Source organism: Plectrocnemia conspersa, unplaced genomic scaffold, assembly GCF_051122295.1.
Source record: "Plectrocnemia conspersa isolate PC_06_02 unplaced genomic scaffold, ASM5112229v1 ptg000001l, whole genome shotgun sequence".
Lineage (NCBI taxonomy): Eukaryota > Metazoa > Arthropoda > Insecta > Trichoptera > Polycentropodidae > Plectrocnemia > Plectrocnemia conspersa.
The window spans coordinates 19218318-19240911 of record NW_028277165.1 but is presented as its reverse complement, the minus strand read 5'-3'; the positions used below and the strand labels follow the sequence as shown (position 1 = coordinate 19240911).

The following is a 22594-nucleotide window of genomic DNA, read 5'->3' as shown; positions in this document are numbered from 1 at the left end:
ACAGCAGCGCCAAGGCCCCCATACCTCCCCCTGGTTATAGTTCGCAATTGTAAATTGCTAGGGCCGGAGCCGTATGGGGGCCAATATAGATTTGTTATGGCCAAAACTGGTCGGCGCAGAAATAGCGGTGTTGTGACGGCTCCCTCTCTTCCGGCAAGCTTGTAAGGGTTCGGACGCGTGCCGTCGCGCGTCCGCCCCATTCTAACCATGTAAACACCGTAAACCGTTAAATAAATATTACTGCAGCGGCTCAATCTGTGTCTCATTGCCACCCGCCATCATCACCACCCCAAAAGTGGGATTACGTTAAGGGTCGTGTCTACGCCGACAAAATCGAAACCAACATTCGCCAAGTTATAGCCGAGATACCGCCCGAAGTGTAGGAAAAAGCCATCAAAAGGATCTGCTACTGCAAAAGGTCCAGAGGCGGCCATTAAATTGATATTATTTTTTATAATTCACGAAGTACATAAAATGTTCGATTATAAAAAAATCTGAAAATATGTTAAATATTCAGAATCTGAAGAGTGGATCATATTTTATATAGCTGTGAAAAAGAATAGGGACAAACAGTCGTTGCATTTGATGTAATTTATAAGATGAATGGATTGAACAACTAAAACATAAATATAGGAATAGTCCGCTACTGGTATTACTATTATTGTGAAATGTTTTTTTTTGTATTTTTATGTGTTTTATATAATATAATATAGACCCGCTATTTTTGTTTTCATAATCCACAATGCGGGTTAGATGATAAACGTTATTACGCTATTCTGATTGATTTTAGCATCCGTAACGTCGATGGTCAATTTTAACGGCGCTTTGGCCAAAGTGCGTCGCGGCGAGCTGTCAATCCGTGGGAGACGGCCGCAGCTGTAGCCGAAGTTAGCCGCGGTCGTCGGTGTCGGCGTCGTTGTCGGCGTCGGTGGCGGCGGTGACTGAGGCAGCTGACCGCGGCCGCCGATGTGGGCGTCGGGGCGCCCCCGGCACGCGCGCGGCCGACGCAGCCCCGGCGCCCTCTTCAGAGGTGACTATTTCCCTTTGTCTAGAAAAATTTCATTCGCTCTATAAGGCGTTCGTTCTTTAGAAAGTCTTAGATTAATAGCGACCATACATAAAAGTGTAATGTTGTTCAAATATAACAATAATTATTTCGTTTAATAGGATTAACCGATTCCGATTGATGACCGTAGTCATCTTGCTTTGCTTGTTATTGCTTGTTATGTTCATTCAGCTAGTTATTATTTATACATATACATATGGATGTAATACATGTTTCGAGAGGTGGTGCCCTCTGCTCTTTACTATCCCTACGCCTGGATGAATAAAAAAACATTTTTACCTATTGATATTAAATTATTATTTAATATATTAAAAATAGTATATATATTTTTAATTCCATTCAATGTATTGTACAACACACAAAATTCTGCATTTGTCAAAATTTTAATGTTTACAGTTTGATTGAAATTGCCAGAGTTATCACAATACTGGATTTAGATAAAGATAATATTGAAAGCCCAATTAAAGGTATGAAAAACGCAAAGAAAACTTGAAAGTCAGCAGTTAAAGCATAATTTTCCATACTTTTTCTAAAACAAAATACTACACACGCAACAAACAATTTAATAACCCTCTATTTTCTTTGTCCTTCATTATAATGATCGACTTTGTTACATACTTTGCATCCTGTATATATTTAAATTATAGGTATATCATCGTTGATGTGTAAATCCTCCCAATGTTACTAAATATTTTTTTAAACTTTTTCTTAATATTTATATCAATCATATCATTTTAAAAATAGCCAAAGATACTCAAAAATATATTTATAAAATATCTCTAAATAAAGAAATTTCAGTATGTTGCACATTAGTTGCATCTCTACCATACACATTAAAAATTCTGTGAAAAGTCACGGTCTTTCCGTATTTTTCACTTAGAAAAATTTAAAGGACTACGACTTATTATCTTGACTTTTAAACTGAACAAATAGTGAAAAGGAAGTGTCAAATGCTATTCATATTTTCCGACAAAATACAATATTTTTCTAGCATCATAAAAATAAAAAACAATTTAAATGAGCAATATGTAAAATAATTGTTCCATAGAGCGAGCGAGCATTGGTCAGAAACAAAAACAGTGAACACCCCATGAATAACTCTTTGCAACGAATCCTTTTTCCGACGAAAAATTCCGAAGATTTACCTTATATAAATGTACAAAAAATTCGTTTTATGGAACAAAGTATTCATTAAAGTGCATATATCTCTCGAAACAATTCCCTGTCAAATCGCACCCATAAAAATATTTTTGGAGTCTCATGGAAACCGATTTATATACATATATGTATGTAGTGGAGCCTCAAGGGATCCGGTAGAGGTTCGAAAGTGGAATGAAAGAACGATGTGGCGTGGCGTTGTTTATTTTTTTTTTTTTTTTTTTTTAATTTATTAACATAATACCGCATGAGTATAAGATTACTCATTCTACGGTTACATTTATTTTACAGTTTCATGTCTACATACACATATACATATATCCATACATATGCATATATACATACAAATATACAAACAATAAACATATATATACATTTTTTTTTTTTTTTTTTTTTTTTTTTTTTATAGTTCTATGAATTTTTTTAAAAAATAATTTTTAATTTCTTTAAAGTTATTTTTGATTGATGTTGGTAAATCATTATATGTTTTGAAAGCTATATATTTTAGAGAATTTGTTCCAAACTTAACAGAAAATGGTTGAGGGATGTGTAGATCATATGCAGATCTAATTTCATATTTGTGTAATTCTTTTCTAATATTAAATTTAGTATTTATAATTGAATTTCCCTCTATCATTTTTTTTGTTATAATTATTAATTCATATTTTGGAAGGATAGTTATAGGTAAAATTTTTGTTTTTATATATATGTCTTTAGTGTGAGTGTCAAACGGTAAATTTAATAAATTTTTTATGGCACTATTTTGAATCACCTGAAGTGATTTTATTTTAAACTTACTTGTAAACCCCCAGACGCAAGACATATATGTTAGATGACTATGAATGTGTGAAAAATAAATGCTTAATCTAGTTTTATATGATAAAATATTTTGAAACCTGTATAAAATTTTTGACATTGGTAAAATTTTTTTTATTATATAATCAATATGATTATAAAAATTTAAATTTTTATCTAACAGCAGACCTAAGAATCTTATATTATCACTTTTTGTAATTAGAGAGTTATTTACATTAAGAGAAATGTTACCATCATCATTAAATATCATATAATTTGTTTTTTTTTCATTAATTGTTAATTTGTTTAGTCTCATCCATTCATTAATATGGATCAAATCATTCTGCATGTTGTTTTGCATGTCTTTATATGTTTTAGAGTTATATATTAACACTGTATCATCAGCATACAGTTGAATCCTTCCTGTAAGTTTGCATAGAGTTAAATCATTAATGTACAAATTAAATAGTAATGGACCTAAAATAGAACCCTGTGGAATTCCACATTTGACCACCTCATATTCACTTTGGATACCATTTATTACTACTACTTGTTGTCTATTATTTAAATAGCTTTTTAATAAATTTAGTGTTGGTCCAACTATTCCAATATGGTTTAATTTCTTTAATAGTATGTTATGATCTACTGTATCAAAAGCTTTTTTTAAATCTATAAATATTGCTGAAGTTTTATTTTTATCATTAAGGTGTTGTTGTATTTCATTAATTAAATCAAAAGCAGCGTATTTTGTATTGGATTTGCTTCTAAATCCATATTTGCAGCGGCGTCGCGGTAGGACGGGTTAGCGCCAGTCCTCACCATACGACTGCCGGCTGCCAGCGAAAGAAGAGCGTTTTGCAGCAAACAGACTGCTTTATAGGCACGCTTTCGGCCTTAACAATGTTTATGTTGGCCATAACCCAGTATACAATATAATAACTTAATACTACAGCTTATATACTAACTTAATCCTACGGCTTATATACTAACTTAATCCTACATGTATATATATAGTTGGTAAATATCGCCTTCTATCTCAAACTGGAATATGTATTATATCTTCTATTTAATAGGTTTGCAGATTATTTATCTAATACTCTTGTATTTTTAATTGAATAAATTTTACATCAGGTAAAACAGAAAGTTTGAGCACCATCAGACGCACGTCGTCTTTAGACGCTATTTATCAAAGAGGAAATTTGCTGCGCGATCCTTACTATGGTTCTGTGGAGTTGCTGCAGGTCAACAAAGCCACCCAGGTACCCTTTGCGTATAAAAATAATACTTACAAGGTGGGACAATAAAGACTGAAATTAATCTTTATCAACTCACCTGTATTTTTAATCGACCTATGTCAATGTTATCTTTTTGTTTATCATTGTTATGTTTCAGACTGACGAATATCCTAATAAAGTATCGAATAGTATGATAATGACTGCAACAGTAGGAAGTAATTCAGAGGATAAGTTTGATAGATTTTTGAGGCACCGTTTTCAAAGGATACCTCCCATCTACCGTCCGCCGGCTTCGACGCACGCCACGGAGCACGGTTCTCAAACCATGAGTCCCGTTTTCTGTAAGCTTTTAATATCGACAATTAAAACGATTTAATATTGATTTAATAACGTTGCCATTTAACTTCTAGTTCAAAATTTAAAATCCGGTAACGGTGTGCCGCTGCGAGCTGCCAGAAGCTCAGTCGAAGGACTCAATCAGGAGATAGAGCGGTTGGTGCTTTGTCCGACGCCTTCACATCAGCTGGAAAAGAACAGGGATAAGGTTATTATTTATTTATTATAGATCGTCTATCGTAATTGTTTAACTCGTATGTACTTTTTTTTCAATAATGAAGATCACTCCCGAGGGTCATCGTGCGCCGTTGGCGGAGCTGTTGCGAAGATCGGTCAACACTCAGACTCCGGCTCATCATGATAGGCAATCTCACAGCACACACTCGTCAGGTATTTTGTTGTAATTTATCTTCTTACTCCTTGTAGAAACAATTTTGTTAAGATTATTTAATGATTTTGTAATACAGGTGTTATTTAATATTGATTATTATTATTGTTCTTCCGGATTATTTATACCGTACTCTTAACATAAGCAAGATTGTATTAGTCTTTTGCAGATGTTTTTCCAATCCAGTGCTTGTCTTCTATTGTATTCCTTCCATTAGTAGTTGATGGTTCTGTACATAGCCAGAGTACACTTTGTGGCTTTTTAGTTTGTTTAATGTGTCATTTGGAGTGGCGGTTGTTACTTTTATACATTTGATTCACAAACTCCATACCATTGGTCTTAACACTATTCTGAAGACCTCAAGCTTATTCATGCTAAATATGAGTACAATGCAAGTATCATTTATATAGCAATACCATCCATATATAACAGCGCAACGTTCGGTCAGAATTCATACACGTATTTCTTTATCCAAAGTACAGTTTGATGCCACCAAGCATTTGAAACACTCGATTTACTCAATTTTTATTTTCATTCAACTTTAATTGTTAGTTATAGTGTGTCTTCTCTATACTGGCCGCTAAAAAACTAAAATAAAACTAATTTATTGTAAAGAAAAATACAAATAGATTATTGTTTTACACATAACTAAAATTTGGAGAGAATATATTAAAAATATTATTATACAAAAATATCAGAAACATTAACCCTTCCGTGCCTGTGGGGTCTATTGACTCCCCCAACTTTTTGGTTTTTCTCAAATAACTTATTTAATATAAATCCTATTTGTCGCAAACTTTTTGTATTTGTCAAAAATAGTTTAAAGAATTAATATTAAAAATAATCATTGTACTTTATTATCTCCAATCGCGAGAAAAAAATAAAATCAACTCTAATCGCTACTGTCGCCGCGTGATTTGTATACCTGAGTCAGTTTTTAGAGAAATTCGCCTTCTAAGAATTTCGCGCGGCGCCCCCTCCACGCGGTTCTTTCAACGCTTTATCGCAAACTACACCGTTCCCCAAAAAAACATACAGTACGAATTGAACCACCAAATTCGATCGTTATTGTTATTTTATTTCTCACGTTACTTTTGAAATTGTAAAATGGCTGATCGGCTTGTAACTGACGAAGAGTTGCTAAGAATTTTGCAAGATTCTGACGAGAGTAGTAGCAAATACGATAGCGATATCGATATTGATAATACATTTCAAAAAATACATTTCTCCCGTAAATCGTATCGAAGTTGAAGCGTTTATAGGCATCCTATTATCTTCTGGAGGATTGAATGGGGGTAAAATACAGTTCAAAGAATTATGGACAACAAGCGAACTGTTCAAACAATATTTTTATTCAGCGGCCATGACTAGAGATAGATTTTCGATGCTCAGATTTGATGATCGTTTGACCAGAGAAGATATTTTTTAATAAATGCATTTTATTGTACTCACGTGTACATAATCACAATTTATAGTTTATTTTTCCGAGCAGCTGCAGGTTATTTCTTATATGTATTCATATAATATTTATTACAATTTGCCAAAGTAACTGTGGCTACATACTCGTGTACATATACATGCATAACGTCCACCAAATTTAATCGATTTGAATGATTCTCTAGCCAATTCCTTCAATTTTTATAGCCGCAATCAGAGAAATATTTCGCCCTCTAACTGTTGGCAAGGACACGAATGCCAATGTGAAAGAGTTTATTTAGAAATGAAGTCAAATTACAGAAAATAAAAAATACGATGTACATATATAAAAAGTACAAAACACTAAAAATTTATCTTACCATTAACCATTAGATAATATTGGATTACTGAGAATTTTAAGATTGTCAGATTAGTAAGATTATATTGTATTTTTTTCTATCCTGTTATAAGGAAATCATAACATATTTTTTTGAGTAAATATTATCTCCCGTCAGATATTACTGGCTCACTGGAAGTACCGAATCTCAGAAATGACACATTTTTTTAGAAAATGAGAATTTTTTCGAGTTATTATTTTTAAATTATTAGCACGATACACATAAAAACTTATGGATAAGAATTCAGTTTGCCTGGAAGATTTCCCATTACGGTGGAGAAAATTACAATGGTGAGTGAATATTTGATTGCAATTGAATTATATATCAATAAACTCGTATTAGCAAAAATGTCATTTCTCACTTTTATAGATAATCATTTGCACAAAATATCACAATCCGAAAGAAAGGTGTGCTTGAAAAAAGTTTTTACAAATTTGAAATTAATATAAAATGTTAATATATATATGTATAAGATAAACATATTTTTTAGTGTTACACTAGAATTTTTTTGTGTTTATAAAATAAATGTGTTTTATTTTTTCAAATTTATATTTTAATTTCAAAATAGTATTTATATATTGACTTTTTTGTATATTAACAACATAAATGTTGCAACAATTTTTTATTTCAAAAATTTAAATAATAAATAAATGAAATACTTGTTTATTTTTTTTGGTTACTCCGTAGTTTTATGTACCGAGCGCGCGGCGGTCATTCGTATACCTGCAAAGCTAGTCTGCAGTGAAATCTCGGCGTTTACGTCGTCGCTTTTTGCGTCGTAATGATTAATTAAAAAATCCTAAATATTGACCAGATGATGAAGCTTATCATGAATAACAAATTTTATACTTAGAATTATCCATTTTTAAATATATTTGATGAAGAATTCATCAATATTTTGACTTGAAATGTTTGGGGGAGTTGAGCGACCCCATCGGATGTCATTTTTCATTTCGAGGCACCGTGACGTATGGGTTAAACGACATTAAAATTACAAATTTCTTAGTTTTCTTCCTATCCACTTTTTACACGTATTGATTATCTTTATCATTAAATTTTTTCTAATCTCCAACATAATTGAAAGGGTACTCGACTGCCGTAGAATATTGGTTATTTGAATATTTACCTCAACCAGCAGACTACTTATCAGGTATTGGCCGAACCTTTCACAAAAAATGACCTGAAAAAATCTTTTTTCTGAGAAACGGTAGTCCTATTGCTGTCGCTTCGCTTAAGAATTAATTCATTAATTTTGTACGTTATTTATAATTTTTGACAAAAAGTTAATATTATTTATTTCATTAAAATAATCTTAATAATCCGGTTAACCGAGTCCAAAAATACAGTTTTCATTTTTTAAAAATGACTGAAAAACTGGTTAATCGGTTTTAACTGGCTTGGAAGCACTAGTGCATTTATAGAGACTAAATTCAATACAAGTTGAATCTGCAATAAAAGTTGTGTTATTTCTGTTTGAGTCTTAAGTATTAACTCCCAGTCAAAATGTAGTTTTATTTTATTTACGGGTGATATTTGGAAAGTATAAAAGAACGCTTTTTTACTCAATTAGTGATACTACTATTTCAATGCTAGGGACCATGGAATACAGCTAGGGTTTCCAATTCGAGTAATCGAGTATTCGATACTCTTCTATTTTTCAAGTACTCGAGAATCGAGTATTTTATCGAGTACCACACAAAAGAAAACTAATCTGCGCGAGAATCAAGAAGGGAACAGCGATGATGAAGACGATTTCATTGATGATAATATTGAGGAAGAGAATTTTGAAGAATCTCAAGATTTAATTTCCGATTCAGAAAACATAGAAATGATTGAAGATGAATACTATTCGTTATCGTTACCATCTAGTATCGACACTATTATAGAAAAAATTCGAAAAATTGTCAGAATGTTTAAAGAATCACCTGGTAAAAATTCAATTTTACAAGATAATGTTTTACAAATGAAAAATAAAAGATTAAAACTTTTGTTAGACGTAAAAACTAGATGGAATTCAATGATCGTCATGATAAGACGTATTATCTCAATAGTGTTTCGTTTTATTCAATGGGTCACCATTGAATAAAACGTTGAGAGATTTGAATATGGATATTTTTTCAGAAAATGAAATTAGTAATTTGAAAAATGTAATCGATGTACTTATTCCACTGAAAACTGCCTTGAAAGAATTGAGTAGCAATAATGCCACTCTTTTGAATGCTGAAGGAGTGTATATTTTTTTATTTAAAAAATTCGAAGAATTAGGAACTCTGATAAGTAATAAATTGTCGATTACGAAACGAAACTTTAATAACTTTACTGATTTATTTACAAACGAGAAACGTTCCTATTTCAAATGACAACTTTAAATATTCCACCAAAAACGCTGCAATTCAACTGGCCCAGGAAATTCTTGAAAGGATTCACCCAAATACGTTTTCAAAAGGCATAGAGTTTAATTCTTCTCAAGAATCACTAGAAGAAGATTGTATATTATTACAAAAAAAAAAACTATTCAAGAAGAATTACAAAATTTTGTCGATAGGCGAAAAAAACAAGGGAAAAGTAAAGAAGGTAGGGAAAAAAGAAAACTTAAAAAGAGTTCAAAAAATTTGATGTATATTAAAAGCGAACAGATAAATTAGAAGTCTTATACAACACGCTGATGACAATAAGACCAAGAAAGGGTTTTTTCCACAGTGGGAATAATGAAAACAAAACTTCGCAATAATATTAAGTTCGAGACATTTAATGCATTATTGTTTTTAAAGTTAAAATAAATGTTAAAATTAACATAAGTCTTTTATTTATTTATTTATATGTGCATGAATTTGAATAAATAGCTATTTTGGTACATTTGGTAAATACTCGAGAGTACTCGAGTATTTTAAAATTTTGCTATTCGATACTCAAGTAGTTGATGGTTCGAGTAATTGGAGACTAGATACAGCAGAGTTACCAGTGTTTAAAAAAGTTGCATCACTTCCTAATCCCAAGAGCAAGGTTTATTCAGTAAAACCGATGCTGAAATTCATAGCCAAAATGTTCCTCTTTATGGACTTTTTTCCTGAAGAGCATTGTCTAATAGTAATAATATTTTAAATGGCAAATTATGTTTGAACCGATCGTTGAAAAGTAATACAGTACCTTCTTGTTTTTATCTTCAATTTACAGAAGCTAGAAGCATTTTTTTTATCTTTTCGTTCCAACGTTCTAGGATTTTATGATTGATATACTAACATTGGTTTAAATTTTAGTTTGTGTGCTTTAAAATTAATAGTAATGCTCCAAACCCAAACCTGCCACCTATTTTTCAATTATGAATAATGATGAAATGGATAGCTCTCGAACTGAACGTGTTAACGCAAATAGAGTATAGTGTCATTTGTTGTAATCGAGGTGCATGAACTGCTCAATGGTTTCAAAAGTATATTCGATAAGTGAATTTTCAGACTTACCAAATATCATTCATCACAATATTGTATATGTTCATTTATATCGCTACTAAACTGTTCAAAAAATGGAATCTAAAAATACTTTCCTATAAATGCTGCAGGACCGCCATCTAGAGAGTCTCTTTCTAGTGGATGTTCTCCCGACAGACGCTCATTGCCAGGTCAAATTGAATTTAAAATATGTTACGCTTCATTTTGCACACTATGCTTTTATCAATATTATGTTGAAATTTATCGATTATTATTTTGGATATAATTTAATATAAAATATTGTATACAGGTGGCAGCGTGTGCTCATCGCCAGATCTCGACGCCAATAGATTAGGGACATCACCTCATATTAATAGGTTTTTAGCGAGAGAGCCTCCGGACGGATGCGAAAAGGTTAAGCAATAAAATTGCATATATTTTCATATAGTGCAATGTTTAATGTGTATACTTTAATCTTCAGGTCAATTTAAAATTTACGGATAACGCGCCCGGCAGCACTAAGACCATCGGCGATCTCAGTCCGATCAAGCCGAGCATCGGCTTTCAACTGCGGCCGTCGTCGGGCTCAGCATTCCAGCCTCTGCAGCCTCCGATTTTATTGTCCCCCACTTCCCATACGTTGCAAGAGGAGAATAAAGTGTCTTCAGACGACTGACGAATGTTTTTTAACCAAATGTGTAGAGAACATTTTTATTATTGTTTGGAGGAGTATTTCTATATATTCCTATTCTAATTTTTTATTTTATCCTTGTTATTATATATATTTATATATATGTACGTTTAACTGACAATGACTGTTTAGATAAAAAAAAATGATGAAAAAAAGTCAAGGATATTAATTAAAAAGTAAACTTACAAAAAAAGACTTTGACAAAACCAAAAGTGCCCATTGTCTTAAGTTGAAATTTCGGTAAGGTTTTGAGAGGAGCCGCGGCGTTCGCTCGTCGGTCGCGTTTACATATTTTTACGAATCGAAATTGAATATTTTTTTTAATTTTACGGATTGTTATATTATTGTCTATATTTTATGATTTCGCGAGCGGCGAGACGCAGGTTCCGTTTGAATATTTTTTTTAATAAACTTAGTATCTCCACTATTTAATATCGGAAGAATAAATAACAACATTCTGTGACGAATAGCATTAAGTTAAATGTTATTGTATGTACAGACATATCCAATATACAGACTGATTAATAACACTTTTTTTTATTATGAAACCTTCAGTGCGTCCTAGCTTCTCTGTTTCTACAACATACTCATCTCACACTAGCTTTTTTCAATTATGTATATTATTTTTTGATATTGAATAATAATTTTTTATATTGTATTGCTCTTTGATCGATTTTATTTTCGACTCTGTCACCCGTTTCGTTCCTCTTCCTTGCATTAAAAAAATTAAATAAAGAAATACTTTTAATCGATAAATTAAGTTAACATTAATATTGTAAGCTTCTCTTGGTTTGTATATCGTCCAGCATAATTCTTAGTTCTTCGTCTTCGAAGCGCCCTTCGAGCGATGGCAAAAGAGCTTTAGCTTCCTCGGCGGCCTCCGGACATAAGTTTGCTAAACTAGCCACTTCGAACTTATGCAACTTCTTCTGAATCAACATACTAAAATCGAAAATGAATAATATAATATAAATTAAAAGAATTACTACCATGATAATACTCACTTTCGAACGCTCTGTATTATTTCCTTATTGTGGAACTTTCGAAAATGATTCGTATACGTCAATGTCTTCATGAACACTTCGGAAAACTCTTGCTCTTCTTCTGCTGCTTCGTTCTGCGCTTTTCTATGTTCCAACAGCATATGAACTTCGGATATCAGCAATGTTTCTGCGTTCTCGAATTCTACATTGACAAAACATACAAGTTGAGGTTATGTCATTTTAACATAAATTAAATCAACGACAACCATATTTTAAAATACATATAATTCACAGCAAAAATAAAGAAAATTTTGTCTGTATTACTAATTACAATATAATAATAAGTATCTTGCATACTTCTTAAGTTAGATATGTAATTGTTGTTTTTTGTCTTAAAATTCGTGTATAGCCGAAAAATACATCATAGAAATGAAATAAAGGTTAATCCAATTTCTAATATTGTATATAAGTCATTCTATACCTTTAGGGAACTGTAAATCTGCGGCATCTTCCTCCACAATATCAACGACAGGTCCGGCCATTTTAATTTAGTGTTGCTATACGCAAGTTGTTATTAGAGATGCTAGCACAAAAAATCCAAATATTTTCAACAACAAATAATAAATATAATATACTAACCTAATTTATACATACTAGTTAAAATGTATTTAGATGTAATGTATGTATTTGTATGCCCTTGACGGAACTGGAATTAAAACATCTGCTTGCTGTTAAATATGACGTTTTGCCACATAGTAGGTATTATAATAAATATTAATAAAAGCAAATTATTTTTGGTTTATTTTGTCTGCAACGAGATATTGATATTTTATCGAGTTGGTTCAGTTCGTATGGGACAAGCACACCTGTTGAAATGATTTGTGTCTGTCTTATTATCATGTTTTAATGTTTTAAGTTATATGAGTATATACGAATGTGTGTGTGCGTATATGTAATTGTATGTATGTATACATATAGATATTTGTATGTATTTTTTAAATTGTTATATATTTTATGCTTTTGACCATCGTGACGCATTAGACTAGCTTATCAGGTCACGATAGTCTGAATCAATAAATAAAGAAGCATTTTTGACCCGCAGTCGAAAAAAGTGGTTCAGGTCCAACGAAAAGTTGCAGTAGGCGTGTGCTTGAGCGGCCGCAAGGTCAGACAAAAGATTTTTATATGGGTATCCATATACTTGTATACAATATAAAACTTTTATTAACGTTATTGATATTTTTTTTTGTAATTTTTTGGTTCTATAAATTATGTAATAAGCATCTTTTTATACGCAACTTTACATTTAACTCACCTTACGTGTAAGTGAATTTTTTATTGTTTGTTTATTTATTTATACTTCATATAGGAATAAAACAAACATGTTTTTTTTTGTATATTTATTTTATTACATTTTTTTTATATTATGACATTAAATCAAGGTAATACAGTTAATACGACTTTTAAAATAAATAGTTATATCACATTTTAATGTGGCAATGTAGTTAAATGCATATTTCGATCGACGTACTGCCAATAATAAATTCAATGTACATTTTTTTAATAAAACATTACTTTTATACAACTATGGTCACACATTTTGTATTCAAATGACTAACATTTATTTACTTATCTGTGCATGTATTAATAATTTTTAAAAACTCTATTCGGATATTGTTAATAAATATTTTTAACTATTATATAAACATTTAAGGCAATAATGGACATAAAGGGGTTTTAGAATACAACAATACTTAACTACATCATTCACTTAACACATTGCTGTAAAACGTTTATAGTTTGATATGATAAAATTTCGCATTGGTCCCAAGAAAAATAAAAGTAAATAACATAATAACACATATTATAACAAGGTTTGGTGTTTTCAAACAAATGTTTATCACGCGACAGTGAAGTTTTAGTTTATTATAAGAAAGACTAGGTTCAGTGCTTCACAATAATTTTATCAACATATGTAATGCTAATACGATTAAGCTAAATTTGCTACCGAAAACATTGTTCAGCGAATCTTAGCTAGTGATTAAAACAAATCAGATTTACTATCGTTGGTTTACTGAGCGTTTCTAAAACGCACATATAATCAGTCCTCGCTGAAGTTTAAAAAATTGCATACCCATATTGTGTTATAGAACAAAGAACTTCGCCAAACTTATATATTGCACGTAAATTAAAAATTAAATATATATACAAATATTACATTATTACATCAACAATCTGCCCCGTACTTTACATCTACATGATACGCTGATAGCGATGTCGTCAGTCGGGTCAACTATTTTATATGTACAGAAGATTCTCTTTAACGCCGTATTCGATCAGGCAGTTAATTTATATGTGAAAATATAAACGACGCTAACCGTAACTCATAAATACACCAATTAATATAATTGTTGTTTAGGGGAACACATGTTTTTGGACACGTTTAGAATATACATATATAGTAGATTTTATCACAATTATTTTCATGCATACAATTTTGAATACATTGTTAAGTATCGATTAATCATGATGTCACTTATAGGACAATCTGTGCACAGTTCGGGTTCTACGATCTCGTTGGAATCGTTCACCTCACTGTGCTGACTGATCTATATGGCGGAGGAGGCGTCTTGGGTATTTGTACATTTTGGGAGTTGCAAGAGTCTTCTTCTGTAGCTTCGATTTGTATGCTAGTTTCTTGTCTTTCTGGATAGACTTCTGTGACGTTGTTCGTTTGTACCTCACGAGGACTGACGAACGAGTTGTATTGCGTTTGACTGCTATTACTGGGCAAGTGAACGGAGGGCAGAAAATGAGCTGGGTTCAATTTTATGGCGTCGTCGTACGTCGGAGGTGCACCAGCGACCGAATCGTAGTCTGGAGGCTTCTGCTGCATAACTTCTTCATCGCTTGAAACTGTTATCACGTGAATTGTGTCTTCTACCTAAAAAATAAAAAAAATATGTTAATTCAAACATTGCAGATGGGGTACATATAATATTAATATTTATTTTTTACAGCTAGAGAGATTTAAAGATCATATTTTAGAGATTGAAGATGTTTATTTTATTATTTTGCTCTCTCAACTTAAAAAGTAACCTTCCATATAATTACTATTTGCTCTTGAAGTCATACTTTTATGTCAACTATCACATAGTCCAATAATTTTTTGAGTTACACAAGGCAGCATCATTTATATTTTCATTACAAATTATATTATAGTGGTCCCATTATACGGCTCTACTTTCATTATGCGAATATCCCAAAAAATATCTGCAGAACTAGTTGAAAATATATAGAATTAAACAAATGAGATAAAATTCACTGAAATAACAGTCTTTACTGCAATAAAGAGGTCTTCCTTAAGAAAATAGTGTCAAATACTTGGAAAGTATACTTACAACGTACTGACAAACCGGTCGTGTTAATCGACAAATGGAATTCAATTTTGAGGTAGTCAAAATTTCAAAAACATTGAAATGAGATATTTATGTAAGGAAAATTCCAGCAATATAAATTGTGGTTATCTAATAATAGAGCGACCAGGAAGCTGACATATATGGAAACAGACGAAAACAGTTGAAGCTTTACACTCATATTTGCGTTAATACAGTCAGTTTGAGAGCTATTAAATTAATTAATATTCATAATTGAGAAAGAGATGGCAAGTTTGGGGTTACTCCCCTACTATATTATTATGTAGCTCTAAAGCACGCGATACGGATATACGTATCATTACTCCTGTTTATATTTTGAACAAATTTATAAAAATATATTTATCAATCAATCGGAGTTATGATAATTATATCGAACGTAGAATTAGAGCTAATAGTATGGGCGTAAAACTTGCCATCTCTTTCTCAATTATGATTTAATGATTGGATAGCTCGCGAACTGACTGTGCTAATGCAAATATAGTATATGATATGCTAGACAAGAAATGTAAATATATAGCCAACAGGTTGCTTAGCAAAGACACGACAAATAGTACTCAAAATATTTACCAATGATCATATATTGCAGTAAATGAAATACATATTGACAGAAAAATATATAAATTGAATTATAATAATATATAAGTAGAAAAGGTATCTATACTATTTTTGTATAAATATTACTTGTGATACATTATAAATATTTTTATTGCTCATTTCATGCTATACGCCGTGTTATAAAGCATAATTTTTTCAATTTAAATATTAAAAGAAACAGTTTCTACCAAACAATCGATTTCTACAATTTCCAAATCACGTAATAAATATTACCACAAATTGTAGGGTATCTCAATATGATAATAATAATAAGCGTGAAATTAGATTTGGCTGCGGCGGTTCTGTTTCCAGACATCACATTCAACATCCTGGACCTTTCTCAAAACCACAAATGATTTATTTTATCAAAAAACCGCATACATTTCCAGAGAAAGAGGAAGTTAATGCATATAATGCGTAACATTTCGCAATAATTGTCAGTATTGTGGACCGACGACTACCAAGGTAAAGTGAAAATATTATGCTAATTTTCCGAGACAAAAGGGCCGATATTTTCCTCTCAAAAACTTCTAATATTTTTTTCATTAGAATGTAAAAACGATTACGTAATTTATTTGTTTACGTATTAAGAAATTAAATATTTCCTCACCAGAATTGTCAATTACATATATTTCAAGGGTTCAATAAATACGTGAAAGCGAGCAATAAGGACGAGAGATGATCTATTTGCTTTTATTCCTTTCAAGTTTTATTAGCATATACGTTTTTTGTGTACGCAAAAGCGTGTCGGTGGAGTGCTAGGAAATAAGCAAAGTATCATAAATCGTTTGAGTCTCGGTTCACGATTAGTATTCATTATTGATACTGGTAAGTATTATTTATCAATTACTATCAAGTTAGCTTTCTATTGTTGAAGTATAACACAAAAACACAAGGTACCAAATTTTTCGAAATTACAAAATTTTATTTTATTTTGACTTATGAATTGCAAAACAAGCTTTTTTAAATTCATATTTTACATAAGTGGATATTTTTTTAATTGTAATATTTATATCAAAAGTAAACATTTCGTTGGGACATTTAGTTAATAAAAAAATCACGGATTTAAATGTGTAATTATGTGCTGATTTTAATATATTATTAGTATTTTTTGGAATACGTGTAGTTTTTTTTGCTATCTTTAACTATAAGCAATAACAAAACTATTTTTCCTGATAAGATTAATTTAAATCCTATATAAAAGTTAATTATAACAAAAACTAAGCACTCGTCTCTCAGGGGGAAAATAAGCGGAAGAAAAAATATAAATAGACGTCGGATCTGATATATTACTCATAGTTTGTTTATCCTTACTGATATTATACGGACTATTCAAACCGAATTTTGGTCAATAGGAGGGTGCAAAAACAATTATCATTTCTCAGAAGTCAAAAATTCACGTCAAAAGCAATAAAATCGTTGCCGAGCGTTCCCACCGCAACGACGCCGACATGCGATCTAAGAACCCGTTGCTGTTATAGGGCTATTTTTTTTCGATAAATTTAATATTGTTTTTGTAAAGTAGCAACAGCTGTTATTGATAATTGTCTCACGATTATTATTGCCAGCCGAAGAGGCCTTAAATTTTTTGTTTAAGCAATTGGAAAATATAAATTCTGAGCTAAGCTCGAAATTTCAACGGGCAGTTAAAGATAAATAAATAATCGAAGAGAACAGACTATAAATATTTGCAAAATCCAGAATCTTTTACCAGTCAAAAAATAATGACTTCTTCAGCTATTCTTCAAAAGCAGGAAAATGTAAAATGGGGAGTTCCATTAAATCATTAGAATCCATTGAAGAAATTGAAAATTTATCATTGACGCCACAATTAGAGAAAGAAATTTCTTTTAGCCTTACAGAGGAGTAGTGTAAGAAAACCATTATCTTACGGATTAATGGAGAAAAAATTCAAAATACTTGAATCGATTGTTATCGATTAAACCAACATTAACACAAAACGAGAGAAAATTTTCCACGTTTAAGATCTAAGCATATGCATCAAAGAAAAAAACACTGATTTTTGGCAGGAGATTTATTGAATATTTTTACCTGGCTAGTTTGAGCAGGAGGGCGAGCCCCGGGGGCTTGCAGCCAACAGCACATGGCCGCGCAGATGAGGAGAGCTCCAGCGATGATGCAGGCCACTCCGATGTATCTAACGGGCTCCACGTAGTTCTCGGCCAGGCCCAGCCAGTTGATCAAGGCGCCGATGCAAAGCAAAACCATGCCATAGCGGTACGGCCTTTGCGATTGCCTCGTTTCGTCCAAAGACATTGCTGAAATCAACGAATACAGACAGAGGTCAGATTTGGGTGAAAATAAATCATACACATAAGCGGAAACGGAAGGAGACGGACGGAAGCGCTTCTACGAACGGCGATAAGGATCCGGAAAGCGGCGAGATCAATCGGCGGCATATTCGCATATAAACCATCTTATCAGATAATGTAAAACGTTCAGATGCTGTACAGACTCTCTATTTGGTCCGCCTGTCAAACGTCACGTATTCGCACGGAAATCTCCGTGAAAATATTCGTTTGGGCGTGAAAAACGCTCATCTTTCAAATTAGTACATAAAAAAGTTTAATTGGCAATCGTGCAAATAATGTAATACATGCCATGTTCAAGATTGGCGAGGGTTCACAGACGAGTCTGTAAATATCGGTCGCTTTTGTGCATAACGAATACGTTTATGAAGCGTGTTTAATTGTACTTTGCTTTTCATGTTTTTTATGAACTTATCTCACAAAATACGTAAATATGATATAGTTGCATAACTGTAATCTGCATAAAATCAGATTATTTTAGAATGAATTAGTACAAATATACAGATAGTGTTAATATTGTCGTCCTTCAACAAAAACGATGAAGGATAAATTTTGTATTTAACATACTTATGTATATTATATACGTATGTAGATAATGACATAGTTTTTATGTTATTCGTTCAACGTTATACAATATCTTTAGATTTTTAACATTCCTATAAAGGACAGAAAATATTTATTTACACATGCTTGACGTAAACAAAAATATAAATATAGCAATAACTTAGTCGAAATCTGGTTAAGCCGCTCGCTTCTCAAAGACAGTATTTATATAAAAAAATGTAGGTGCTGCCATATTAAAAAAAAATATACAACTTTCTTCCATCCCTCGGTTATTTTCTTAATTCCATTATTATAAAATATTGGAAGCTTTTAAACAAAAATTTTTCACGTCGTCTACATTTTTATTTTTTCCGTCATGTAAGTGTTGCATCGATCGAAATAAATGTCTGAAGAATAAAGCAGATGAGATAAAACCTTCTAGTCAAGTTCCTCGATTTTATCGAGAGTAAATTTTTCCACCTGGGGATGTGCATTGTCGTGTTGTAGAACTATTCTACTTTTGCTGACAAGTGCAAGTCTTTTTTTAACTCTCTCGTACTAAAATCCAGCTGATCACTTATTATTTGGTCAAGGTTAAGCAATCCCACCATACACACAAAATAACTTTTTTACAGTGAGGTAGGTTTTACCACTTGACCTTTATATAACTACTGTCTCCTACGACGTTTTTGTCGTACAACAACTATTTCTCATCTCAGAAGCACTTGAAACATACGGATTCGCTTAATTCATGTACAACTCATACACATTGTCTCCAAGCCTTCCCAATCTTCTTAAGTAGTCTAAGGACTGTTGAATCGGACTGGTTTAGTTTCTCGGCAGCTGATGAATAGTTTGAAGCTTTACTAGTCTCCAAATCCATGACTTCTTGATATTGTAATTTCTCGTTCGAAATTTTCTAAACCATATTTTTTAGATAGCTTATGAATCACCCACAACTTCACAATTGTTTTGATTTTTTTTAATAAATTCATATAGCATGCAGTTTTGTATAAATTGAACACTTCTGCCATCGTAAATTTTGGGGCCCAATTTTTTTTTTATAATTTAATATGGAGTCTAGATATGCACCAACACAGATTTAACACAATACGTACTAAGGCATCATTTAAGGCAAATTAAGATGTTCTATAGTTGATTTTATTACTGTTTTTATTTAAACTCTTTACTAACTATCTAAGATTTATACAATTTAAATACATGAAGATGTGCTAATATAATAAAATAAATAAATAATACTTATATATTATATAGTGTACCAGAAAAACACTTATTTATTGTATATGTTACAGTTGATGTTTATTTTTTAGTGAAGTAATAGTTTCATTAACATAAATATAATTTTATTAAATCTTTAAAAAATCGTATCCTAACTCAAAAATAATTAAAATCATATTCACTGTATCTATACATATCATATTCACTGTAATGCCTGCACTACACCCTCTGGAAGATGTCCGAACCGAAGTTACAACTGAAGTCTGCCGAGACCTACGACTGCCGCAAATTTCATATGTCGTCCGGACGGCGGTCGCGAATGATGTCCGGACGGCGGCTTCTGTCACGCACAGCTGGCATATTTGCGCGCAATCGAAAAATGTGCCAAATAGTCGCAATTTTAAAATTGTCATATTATTAAAATTACGCTACTGATAATTATAAAATTTTGTGTGGGCACTCACCAATACAATATCAGTGAAAACTTTTCGGTCGTAAATATTCAATTTACGCAAAATCTTTGTCGGCTTTAACAAAATGCCATAAGGCATAAAAACCATACTTCAGAATACGTATACCACATCTGTGACTATCCTAGAATTTGTCGCCATCGATTCTAATTAAGAATTCGTTATGGTGTGACATTTATATTAACCGATCTAGGAAAATACATAATGATATTCGAAACGATTTTTTTAATAAAATCAAGTACCACTAATATTTTTTAATTATTTAATTTTATATGAAAAAAAATATAATAACGATTTCTGTTAGAAGAATATACTATCAAAAATATAATTAATCCCTTTTGGTGCCCTAAAATATTCAAAGATGTCAGTAAGAGTATGTTGAAGTCCCCGATAAGCATGTGGTATTATAACTTGACTGCGTGACCACGATGCAGCGCTCGACGTGCGTGTTAATCATAGGAAGTCTACGCGCATATTGAAATTGAAGCGAGTTACTCGTTCTATCTCAGTTTGCGAAACACCATATCATTATCTCTCTCACTCTCGTCACTTAACACGCGAGAGAGCGAAAGGGGAAGTATCTCACCGCTCGCCCTCGAAAGAGCAGCTCCGACTTCGGTCCCTTTGACTCGGAAAATAATGCCGACAATGTTCGGAAGCGCTCGAAGCTGGCCAAGTCGACTGAATTACCCCCACTTTATCTCCCGTTCTCGGTAGCCTCGGACAACTTCCGAGAGATTTTAGAGCGAGCAGAACCGAACTAGACCGAAGTAACCCACTATATTCTCCGTCCTTGGCCAACCTTGGCCAACTTCCAGAGAGTGTAGTGCAGGCATAACATTTACAATACAAAACGTTTGAAACAGATTAAAGTTTTAGAAATACAATACAAAATTAGCTGATTTACAAACACTTATTTTATAGATGTTGATTTGATCTAAACTTCTGCATATACGTACATATAATGAATAAACTATAAAATTAGACATGTTTGATTTTGCTGTTGTGTCACAATTAAAATTCAGATATTTGTGATAATATTTTTTATGACATCTTTGTGTTTGATTATTATAATTTAAAAACATATTTTGTAAAAACTAAAAATAAATTTACGATGAATGAAATACACGTTTTCTCACCAAAGAATATCATTATTTATGATTGATTTTTTTATAGAAAAATCAAAGTACGCTTGTGCAGACAATGACAGTCTTGTCTACTACAGAATCGAATTGGCTAAAAACTTCCTGAGGGTTTATACACGCAAATCATTTACAATGGACTGTTACGTACTTATAAACATATCACACAGTGAAGCTAGATTTAGGAAAGACTATATCAAAATTAAGAATGACACTGCAAGAGTTCATAAATACGCTAAAACGAGAGGACAGTGAACCACCACACAGTGAGAATATCTATTTGCGTCCATTCATCGCAGATTCTAAGCAATGCAATGCAAAGACGATCGAAGACTACATTTTATTATAAAAGAAAACTACACAACAACGTGAAACTATGTACAATAGATAGTATATAATATATAATTAAGTATGTGGAACACGCTTCACGAATACGCAATAGAAATTGTAAATTCTTAGAACTTTGACGCATGTAAAAAAAATCTAAATAAACGTTGATTTTAAAATCACTTATTCGAATGTAATTATAATATAATATTTAATAATAATTACATGAGAATGAAAACAATAAAATTCGTCCCGAGTCTCATGCATGACACATAGGTTAATAAATATTCCACAAGTTTGGTAGTTCTTCTTCCACTACTCATACAATACGAAATATCAAGTCATTAAAAAGATAAAGATTAATGCCATGAGTCACGTGATATAGATCCCATTTTTTTTAAATATTTTTCAACGATATTAATTATTTAATATTTGCATATATTTGATAATAAGCATCAAAACATATTTTCCAAAAATTGTATAATAAAACATAATTATTATTACACTTGATAATAAAAACTTCAAAGTGTGAAAATGAATGTCTTTACGTGATAATATCACAATTATATAAAGTATGCATATTTATCAAAGGTCACAATTTACATATTAGCATCGATAAAT

The 22594-nt window shown here is 31.8% G+C and overlaps 3 protein-coding genes and 1 long non-coding RNA gene across 8 annotated transcripts in view; 1 reads left to right on the top strand and 3 right to left on the bottom strand.

Moving 5' to 3' along the window:
* Positions 1-854: 854 nt before the first annotated feature.
* On the top strand, positions 855-11436 carry LOC148239103 (protein FAM117B-like). Of its 2 annotated transcripts, XM_088185333.1 has the most exons (8): positions 855-1030; positions 4151-4278; positions 4412-4595; positions 4665-4798; positions 4872-4980; positions 10349-10408; positions 10528-10631; positions 10699-11436. In XM_088185333.1, exons 1-8 carry the CDS (start codon positions 967-969, stop codon positions 10891-10893), a joined length of 978 nt encoding a protein of 325 aa, XP_088041459.1. In that variant the 5' UTR covers positions 855-966; the 3' UTR covers positions 10894-11436. The 2 variants fall into 2 exon arrangements, with proteins under 2 accessions (XP_088041459.1, XP_088041466.1); XM_088185340.1 differs by lacking the exon at positions 10349-10408.
* LOC148239104 (uncharacterized) lies at positions 4665-8475 on the bottom strand. The gene is made up of 2 exons (XR_015809487.1): positions 7774-8475; positions 4665-5687 (listed from the first exon to the last, which is right to left on the bottom strand). It is a non-coding gene; the product is annotated as an uncharacterized LOC148239104 (long non-coding RNA).
* Positions 11437-11639: 203 nt separating the features above from the next.
* Polr2D (RNA polymerase II subunit D) lies at positions 11640-12467 on the bottom strand. The gene is made up of 3 exons (XM_088185352.1): positions 12373-12467; positions 11913-12093; positions 11640-11850 (listed from the first exon to the last, which is right to left on the bottom strand). Exons 1-3 carry the CDS (start codon positions 12431-12433, stop codon positions 11676-11678), a joined length of 417 nt encoding a protein of 138 aa, XP_088041478.1. The 5' UTR covers positions 12434-12467; the 3' UTR covers positions 11640-11675.
* An 809-nt stretch (positions 12468-13276) lies between these two features.
* The window catches only part of LOC148239101 (uncharacterized), a 67416-nt gene continuing 58098 nt past the window's right edge, over positions 13277-22594 (bottom strand). For all 4 annotated transcript variants that reach the window (XM_088185303.1, XM_088185296.1, XM_088185287.1 and 1 more), the window contains exons 2-3: positions 17975-18201; positions 13277-14835 (exon numbers count right to left, since the gene is read on the bottom strand). In XM_088185303.1, the coding sequence (XP_088041429.1) occupies positions 14479-14835; positions 17975-18201 (584 nt within the window). In that variant the 3' untranslated portion in view covers positions 13277-14478. The remainder of the gene's footprint in view (positions 14836-17974; positions 18202-22594) is intronic.